Source organism: Hemiscyllium ocellatum, chromosome 9, assembly GCF_020745735.1.
Source record: "Hemiscyllium ocellatum isolate sHemOce1 chromosome 9, sHemOce1.pat.X.cur, whole genome shotgun sequence".
NCBI classification, from domain to species: Eukaryota; Metazoa; Chordata; class Chondrichthyes; order Orectolobiformes; family Hemiscylliidae; genus Hemiscyllium; species Hemiscyllium ocellatum.
The window spans coordinates 94,426,153-94,436,441 of record NC_083409.1 but is presented as its reverse complement, the minus strand read 5'-3'; the positions used below and the strand labels follow the sequence as shown (position 1 = coordinate 94,436,441).

General features: G+C 44.4%; 1 protein-coding gene across 1 annotated transcript in view; it reads right to left on the bottom strand.

The window, feature by feature from the left end:
* Positions 1-573: 573 nt before the first annotated feature.
* The window catches only part of alg14 (ALG14 UDP-N-acetylglucosaminyltransferase subunit), a 101,786-nt gene continuing 92,070 nt past the window's right edge, over positions 574-10,289 (bottom strand). Inside the window, exon 4 of the mRNA XM_060829950.1 lies at positions 574-1,489. Within this exon, the coding sequence (XP_060685933.1) occupies positions 1,259-1,489 (231 nt within the window). The 3' untranslated portion in view covers positions 574-1,258. The remainder of the gene's footprint in view (positions 1,490-10,289) is intronic.

Here is a 10,289-nt window from a genome sequence, read left to right as displayed (position 1 = left end):
TCACATCCTAATGCTACGGAATTGGAATTAACTTTAGCACTAGACTTTGCTTTATATTTCATATTTTTAAAAAAAAAATTCTCTCCTTGAAGTTGCTTCCTATTATTTCTCCCAGATTACTAAGCTGCAGTCTGAATCAGAGACAATCAAATTTTCGATCACCCAGGACTGATTCCTTGCTTTATAGACTACAGCAATGACTACATTTGAAAAGTAGTTCATTGGTGACAAAGCATATTATATTAACAGAATCCTTTCACTCTTTTGACACCAGAACTTCAACTATTTGCCATTGCAGGGACTTGTCTCCACATTGTCAAACTAGTGTTCAATAATTGGGAATTAACCAAACGTCTTTTAACAGGTGCAGTGGCAGAAATGAGGATCAAAAGTATTGTAAATGACAATCTAAAGCTCAAGAGGAAACAAAGGAGTAGGAAAGGAAGGAAGGAAATACAGGAATGGCCAGAATCCATAAGAGGAAACTAATGAAGATTAAGAAATAATGGCAGAGTAAACAATTCTAAATGTCATTAAAATACTTCAAATAAAATTGATGTATGTATGCCAACATTTCCACTACCGTTGATTTTAATTTTAGAATTTGGAAAACATTGTAGGAAGAAAGACTACAATCATGAAAAGTGGCTCATAACATGAACACTTGACAACTTAAGAAGTTAAAAATGTTCTTCAAATAAGGAGAGTTCAAATGAATTCTGGCTGGGAATCAATAGCACTGCTACTCTAACCTCTGATGTGCAAAATATTTGTAGGGATTCAGTATAATGTAAAGTAAATACACTTATTTTTAGTGTACAGTACCATTCAAGAACAGAACTAAACATAAGAAAAGGGTAATCAATTAAATTGGGGGCTAATGGCTTTCTTCTATTGTTAAAAATTAGTTCACTGGCAAAATAGTGAAACAAAATGAGTCCAAATATGTGAGGCAGCCAACAGTTATAATAACCTTAAGATTATTTATTTGGGATTTGATTCCCTCATACTGTACATGGCTAATACTTCATTCTCTGACCTAGCAGCAGTCGCAAGACCATAAATTTATATTCAGTAGATTATCCCCAACACCGTAAGCTTATCTAGAACTTTTCCTTTCAGTGTACATGCTCCCCTGACAGAGATTAAACCCAACAAACAATATCTGGAATGTATATTTATTCTGCATCACTGCTGCTTCCTGACATCTGGGCACAAATGCTCTCCACACAATCTTTGTCCCAGCCCCCACGGATGTTCAAACTAGTCGTCCAAGGTAGATTGCTTTGGGATATTTCTTCAGTAGCGCTGACCACTGAACAAAAAAGTAATCTGACAAATTGTAGAGTATCTTCCCTGAAAGAGATAAGGTTTCAACTCGGCAGATGCTCTCTACGTAGATAATCAACACTTTCTTCATTCCAAGGATTCCGAGCAGCAGAGCAGATACACAAAGGGGCACACATGTTCCTGGACCATTACACAGCACCTGCACAGGGGGAAAAAAAAAGAGAGAAGGAAGATCATTTGCATGAATGACAGGTCTTTGAGAGTTTAGTGTAGCTAGTATGCATCATTAAATCTCTGTCCTTCTCGTGTTGGTCCAGGTATGAAATATGCCTTCCAACAGTTTATCTGAAACTATGAGGGAAAGAGGGAGAGGATGTGAATGGTGGAAAGGGAGGGGGAGGAGGAGGTTTCAAGCAAGTTGGGGGAGGGAAGGTGTCGAGCGAGGGGGTGTAGGTGACACAGTCGAGGATTTGGTGGAGAGGTGCAAGGGAGTGAGAGTTGGGAGAATCGAGAACAAGGAGTCATTGTTTAAAAATAAGATGTCACCCATTTAAAACAGAGATGAGGAAACATTTTTTTCTCTCAGAGTTGAGAGCCTTTAGAGTTCCTGTCCTCAAAAAGCAGTGGATGTAGAATATTTAAACATTTCTAATGTAAAGGTACTTTGATTCTTGATGACCAAGAAATGAAAGAATATGGGGAGTATGAATGAATGTAGAGTTGAAGTCTAAATCAAACCACACAGGATGTTATTTAATGGGAGGACAGGCTCAAAGGGCTGAGTGGTCTACTGTTGTTCTGCGGGGATTCACGTGTTTGAGAAAGAGATAGGAGGGAGGTGTAGCGTGACTGAGAGAGTGAGCAGAAGGAACTGTGGACTGAGACAGAGAGGAGGGAGGTGGAGTGTGAGAGCAAGCAAGGAGAGAGGTATGGAGCAAGAGCTAGAGAGGAGGGTAGTGTAGAGCAAAAGCAAAAGGAGGAGAGATGTAGAGTGAGAGCATGAAAGGAGGGAGATGTAGAGCGAGATAGATAGTGAAGGGAAATCGTGAGAGGGAAAGAAAGAGGAGGGAGGTGGAGAGTAGTGGAGTGAGACAGAGGAGAGGGAGAGAGAGGAGGAAGGTGTAAAGTGAGAAAGAAAAGCAGAGCAAGACAGAGAGGGAGGATGTGTAGAGTGAGAGAAGTGTGGGTGAGAGACCGATGGAGGCAGAGAGGTAGAGGGATGGGGCATGCAAGGAGTACCAGACAATGCAGGGGCAAGAGAGGAAAGAAAGAGAGAAGTTTAAAGTTTGTGCCAACATTTTATTACACAGTATTTAGCAGACAGTCATGATTGAAAAGATTACCTTCACCATGACAATAAGCCACCCAAGTTACTTGATGTCATCCCAGGGCTATGCCACAATATGGTGGGACTTTAAGAAGAAAAATAAATTCTGCCAGGATTTCCACTCGAGTGATCTTTGGTGGAAGTTCACAAACGTGGAGGTCTGGAACGGGCACATACAGCTCAGCTGTGATGCCTGCTCCAACCCACCCAATCGAAAATGCTGCTGTTTAGGTTCAGACATGAAGACAGACAGGTCTGAAATTCCAGCACTTATGAAACCACAGCCAGACACAAGTTACTGGCTTTAAGAGACGAAAAAAGCGACAGAAGATCCAAAAGATTATTAAATATTAAATTAAATTACATACTAAAATAACTTCACTAAAGCTAACAGCGTGAACATAGCAGGCAATGATCTAATTCAACTCTGCCAGCCAAGAATAAACCCCTAACTAAGGAAAACATTTTGTTACATTCCACATGCACTCTGTAAATCATAAATGCTACATTGTAAAAGGCTGATTGAGTTTCATTGATGTGTTAAATGAAGTAATGGTGTGAAATTAGATATCCACAATTACTTGACATCACTCAAGATAAATAGCAGTAACAACAGCCCTCAAAATTAAAAGATTAATTATCTTTTAAATTTGAAAACAATATGATACTAAAAATGACTGCAATTCCTATTTCTCCTCTCAGTCCAGATTATTTGTCCCCTCTCACCAGCTAGATCTTGCTCGGTTGTCCCATAACTGCTGTCTCTCAATTTAGAAAGCATAAACAGCACTACAAATCCCTTCCTCACTTGCCCTTCCCTCAAGCTTCCATATGTCAATTACCCCGCACCGCCCGTTTCTACCTCCTGCCCAAAATCCACAAACCTGCCTGCCCCGGCCGACCCATTGTCTCAGCCTGCTCCTGCCCCACCGAACTCATCTCCCAATACCTCGACACGGTCCTGTCCCCTTTAGTCCAAGAACTCCCCACCTACGTTCGGGACACCACCCACGCCCTCCACCTCCTCCAGGATTTTCGCTTCCCCGGTCCCCAACGCCTTATTTTCACTATGGACATCCAGTCCCTGTACACCTCCATCCCCCATCACGAAGGACTCAAAGCCCTCCGCTTCTTCCTTTCCCGCCGCACTAACCAGTACCCTTCCACTGACACCCTCCTTCGACTGACTGAACTGGTCCTCACCCTGAATAACTTCTCTTTTCAATCCTCCCACTTCCTCCAAACTAAAGGAGTTGCCATGGGCACCCGCATGGGCCCCAGCTATGCCTGCCTCTTTGTAGGATATGTGGAACAGTCCATCTTCCGCAACTACACTGGCACCACCCCCCACCTTTTCCTCCGCTACATCGATGACTGTATCGGCGCTGCCTCGTGCTCCCACGAGGAGGTTGAACAGTTCATCAACTTTACTAACACCTTCCATCCCGACCTGAAATTCACCTGGACTGTCTCAGACTCCTCCCTCCCCTTCCTAGACCTTTCCATTTCTATCTCGGGCGACCGACTCAACACAGACATCTATTATAAACCGACTGACTCCCACAGCTACCTGGACTACACCTCCTCCCACCCTGCCCCCTGTAAAAACGCCATCCCATATTCCCAATTCCTTCGTCTCCGCCGCATCTGCTCCCAGGAGGACCAATTCCAACACCGCACAACCCAGATGGCCTCCTTCTTCAAGGACCGCAGATTCCCCCCAGACGTGATCGACGATGCCCTCCACCGCATCTCCTCCACTTCCCGCTCCTCCGCCCTTGAGCCCCGCTCCTCCAACCGCCACCAAGACAGAACCCCACTGGTTCTCACCTACCACCCCACCAACCTGCGCATACAACGTATTATCCGCCGCCATTTCCGCCACCTCCAAACGGACCCCACCACCAAGGATATATTTCCCTCCCCTCCCCTATCAGCGTTCCGCAAGGACCACTCCCTTCGTGACTCCCTTGTCAGATCCACACCCCCCACCAACCCAACCTCCACCCCCGGCACCTTCCCCTGCAACCGCAGGAAATGTAAAACTTGCGCCCACACCTCCACACTCACTTCCCTCCAAGGCCCCAAGGGATCCTTCCATATCCGCCACAAGTTCACCTGTACCTCCACACACATCATCTATTGCATCCGCTGCACCCGATGTGGCCTCCTCTATATTGGTGAGACAGGCCGCTTACTTGCGGAACGCTTCAGAGAACACCTCTGGGCCGCCCGAACCAACCAACCCAATCACCCCGTGGCTCAACACTTTAACTCCCCCTCCCACTCCACCGAGGACATGCAGGTCCTTGGACTCCTCCACCGGCAGAACACAACTACACGACGGCTGGAGGAGGAGCGCCTCATCTTCCGCCTGGGAACCCTCCAACCACAAGGTATGAATTCAGATTTCTCCAGCTTCCTCATTTCCCCTCCCCCCACCTTGTCTCAGTCGGTTCCCTCAACTCAGCACCGCCCTCCTAACCTGCAATCCTCTTCCTGACCTCTCCGCCCCCACCCCACTCCGGCCTATCACCCTCACCTTGACCTCCTTCCACCTATCCCACCTCCATCGCCCCTCCCCCTAGTCCCTCCTCCCTACCTTTTATCTCAGCCGGCTTGGCTCTCTCTCTCTTATTCCTGATGAAGGGCTTATGCTCGAAACGTCGAATTCTCTATTCCTGAGATGCTGCCTAACCTGCTGTGCTTTGACCAGCAACACATTTGCAGCATATGTCAATTACAACAATGCAAAGCCTTCCTTTGCTCTCTACCCCAGCTCCAACATCCTCAAATTTACTCTCTACCTCTCATCTCCCTAATTGCAGTCTCATTCTCTCCTCATTAACCAAAAGTCGCAGACCCAACTCTACCTGATGTCTTTCTCCAATCAGTGGCCCTGCTCCAACCCCCTCACTCTGCTAGTAGCTTTTGAACTCTCTGCACCTTTACCCTTATCCAGCCTTGAGCTCATCTCTTGCCTTCTCTGCTCTCCCTTCACCTTCTAGTTTTAAACATAATCCTCCCTCAATCCTGGTCTAATTATTCTCGCTGTGCATAGTTATGTTCATCCTAAAAACCATAGATAGTCTCCATTCCCCCAAGTGAAAAAGGAAATTACTTGGATTTATCTGGACTCTTATGATCCCTTATGGTTGCAAGATGCTTTCCAATCAACCAAGAATCTTTTGAAATGTAGTTCCTGTCCTAATGTACAAAATGCTACAATCAATTTACACACTTAGACACAAAATGACGTTTGGTCTTACCGATATAGAGAAGACCACCAATCTCCATCTCGCTGAATTAATCCTCACCCTTAATAACTCTCCCCATTTCCTCCAAATCCAGTGAGTGGCCATGGACACTTGTATGGGCCCTAGCCACGCCTGCCTCTTTGTTGGCCACATCAATAAGTCCCTCTTCAGTGCATACACAGGTACTATTCCCTAACTCGTCTGCCGTTACATCGATGACTGCATCAGGGCTGCCTCCTGCACCCAGGCTGAACTTCAACAGTTTATTATCATTGCCAAAAACTTCCATCCTGCCCTTAAATTCACTTGGTCTATCTCAGATACCTCAATCCTCTTCCTTGACTTCTCCTTTTCCATCTCCTGCGACAATTTATGGACCAACATTTACTACAAACCTATAGAGTCCCATAACTACCTGGACTACACCTTCTCCCACCCTGTATCCTGCAAACACTCCATCCCACTTTCCCAATTCCTCCATCTCAGTCATATCTCCTCTGATGAGGTGACGTTCCACTCCCAAGCATCCAGATGTCTACCTATTTTAAACAATGTGCTTTCCACACCTCTGTCATCCAGACCGCCCTCCACCACACCTCCTCCAAATTCCCCACTCCACTACACTAAACCTTCCCCCTCCAAACATAATAAAGGCAGGGTTCCCCTAAACATTACTTTAGGGTGGCACAGTGGCTCAGTGATTAGCACTGCTGTCTCACAGCACCAAGGACCTGGGTTCAATTCCTGTGAAGTTTGCACATTCTCCCAACGTCTACATGCGTTTCGTCTGGGGACTCTAGTTTCCTTCCACAATCCAAAGATGTGCAGGTCAGATGAAGTGGCCATGATAAATTGCCCATTGTGTTAGTCACTGATAAATATCGAGTTGGGGAATGGGTCTGGGTGGGTTACCCTTCAGAGGGTCAGTGTGGACTTGTTGGGCCAAAGAGGCTGTTTCCATAGTGTGGGGAATCTAATCCAATCACTTTCCACCCCAACAGTCTCCATATCCAACGCATCATTCTTAAACACTTCCGGCAACTACAACTAGATCCTACCAACAAAAGCATCTTCTCCTCCCCACCCCACTCTGCCTTCCGCAAGGATCATTCCCTTCGCCACTCCTTGCTTAGCGACATCCTCCCCACCTACCCTTCCCCTCCCCCAACCGTAAAAGATACAAAACCTGCCAGCACACCACCTCCCTCACCTCTATCCAGGGCCTCAAACAGTCCTTAAGGTAAGAGAGGTTTACCTGCCTCTCCTCCAACCCAGTTTACTGTATCCAGTGCTCCCAATATGGTCTTCTCTACATCGGGGAGACCAAATGTAACCTAAGGGTATGTCTTGCTGAACATCAAAGCTGGGTCCGTAAGGGCGAGCCTGACCTCCCAGTCACTATCCATTTCAATTTCCCTTCCCACTCCTTCTCTGATATGACCATCCTTGGTCTCCTCCATTGCCACAATGAATCAGAGCGCAAGTTGGAGAAACAACACCTCATCTTCTGCCTGGGCAGCCTACAGCCCGGAAGACTTTACATTGGGTTCCCCAATTTCACATAACCTTTCCACTTGTTCCCCAGACTCCCTTTCCAGCCCCTTCCCTCCTTCCCTCCTACAGATCCTTCCCTCCAGCTACCAACCAGGTCGTACCCACCACATGCATCTGCCTATCACTACCTCACCATTCTTCCAACCCATAAGCATTCTGCTCCCCCCCTCCACCTTTATCTGCAGCTCCCCTACCCTCACCCTTATTCCTTCTCCACCTCCTGATGCCGCCTGGCTTGCTGTGTTCTTCCACCCTCCTGCTTGTCCAATTTGAATTCCATATTCTGCAGTTTTTTTTGGTCTGCGACATTAATTGATTCTATCTGTTTATAAATAACAATTTTATATCAATTTCAGTACAGGTCAAATCCACAGCCTTTCCAGTGCAAAAATGCCCCGTGCATGATATCTTTCATACGGTGTTCAGAATTTAGCTGGCAGGAAGCAAGTGCCTGCCTAGGGAAGCACGACTATTGTGTTGAGCACTGGCCGGTGGAGGGGGGGGGGGGGGGGGGGGGAACATATTCAGATCATAACACAGCCCTTCAGCTTTAAATAGCTGCATTGAGGATTCCCCAGTGTAAATTTGATCCAAACTGCCTTGTCTTTTTTTTTTAAAATGGCATATAATACGGAAACTGACACTAATTATAGTGGATGTAATAATTCCTCCAAAAACATCACTTGAGCAAGGATGTTATCTTCACAAGGTAGGTTTGCAGATGGACTTTGGCTTACGTGATTAACATCTTCCAAAACCTGGCCATTTCATACAATCCATTTCAGCTGCTGATCCCACTGTGCATAAAGCAATACCTCTTTCTGCATTTGGAGCATACCTTTCACAACACTGATTATTGTGCTGTGCTACTGAGACATGTATTTCAACTGTGTCCTGGGTTGACTTTCTGCCTGCCATTAATTATGTTATAACCTTCTGTAAGAGTCACCTCTTTTCAGATTGAAGACTCTTATGCTGTTCATCTTTGCATGCTCCTGGTACCTTGCCCAAGTTACATTCTTCACACATGAGCTCATTGAAAGCAGTTTGTGCTCATTGTGAGGCTGAAATATTTATACAGATCATTTTCAACAAGTCAAATGTCTTAAAGAACTAATTTTGAATTAGGATCTTTAAAACAAAAATAAAGAGAATGATGTATATCAAACAATACAGAACTGAAACACTCTTGGGTAAATGCTTAACTGTATCAAAAATAATGCCTTCAAATGAGCCTCATGATGAAATGTTGTAAATCATCACTTGCTCCCCATCTCTTGGAGGCTATCAATTCTACATGAGTGAAGAGGTACATCACCAAATCCAATGTGTTAGTTCAGCCTATGATAAACTATATCCTTGAGTTTAAGAATTGTTACATCAGACCCAACACTAAACTCAAAGTCTATTGGGCAACGGTTCTCCCCATGCTTCTTCATTGTAAAACTTGAATAACGTGGAGATGCCATTTCAAGGTCCAAGGATATCAATATCAATGGTTATCTTAGATGAATCATGTGGGAAGCCACCAGAACAAACGTAAGTGTCCTTATGTTAAGTATAGAGACTATAATGACCTCATATTAGTGGAGAGGAACAGGACATATCGGTAGAATGCCCAACTGAATGAAATGCTCTCCTCAGAGCTGAGCCAGGGATCGATCTCACATGGAAAGCCAAAGGAAATATTCCAAAGCCTCTATGGAGAACTGCTCTGTTGTCAATGCAAATGGGAAACCGACACCCAAATGCAAGCAAAATGCCAATTTCATAATCAAAAATAGTGTCATGATCTTCCAATCAATAGAACAGTCACAGAGAGGGAACAGTGAGAAAAATGGAGGGGAGGGGTGGTTGGGTTGGTTCTTAAAATTGTTGGCAGCTGGTCAAGCCAACAATCCACCATTACTTCTAAGGATGACTGATTTCATCATAGTGGAAGAGCCTGTTCAACCAGGATAGGCTCATAAACCAATTACAAAACCATGGCCAAGTGACATCTCATTCCCATCCACTAAAGAAATTACCCTCAACATGAGGATCTGCCAATAGAATGGGACAAAGATTGAAGGCTAAAAGAATCATTAGTAATTCCTTTCAGAAGTACTCCCTCAATGAGAGGGAAAATATATCATCAGCAAATTTATTTCCAAATGAAGCATGTCTAGTGGAGGCCCACCCTTCCTAAATCCTTGATTTGCTCTGGTGACTATAACAACAGCTTGGCTGACTTAAAGGGAACAGAAGTTTCAGATGGTCTAGCAGCCACTTCAAAGAATTTCAGGGGTGACAAGGTTACACTTCATATTTGTGGGCAGATTTGGACCACTTTCTGAACCAAACCAATTCATCCTGGCTTTGGAGCCAAAGATATCCAGTTTTGCAGTAAATTTTGCCAGTACTTTTCCTATCACAAATTGCAGAAGTATATTATTCAGAAAGTAGTTGACATTCCTTGTTCAAATTCAGCATCATAATATTTTGGAAGAGGAAGACCATTATCTTTGTCCAATGCTGCAGAATGTGGATATACACATTCACATTAAAACTACTTCTATTAATACATTGGTAATTATAGTACATTGACATCTAAGTCTTACCACCAATGGAAATTTGATAAGATTGTTTTTTTAACCGATGTACAAACTTAACTACTACCCTTTTCAAATTGCTGTTCAACACTGACCTACCTAAAGATCTTTATTGAAATTTCTATACGGACTTTTGAAAAATCCATTCTGAAATGTAACTGGAACATTCTTGAAAGATGCAGGTCTTTTGTAGTCTTTAATCTTTAGCTTATATTTAAATTTCACTGCAATTATTCAGCTGCATCTTCTGTAAATTACTCATCTTACACA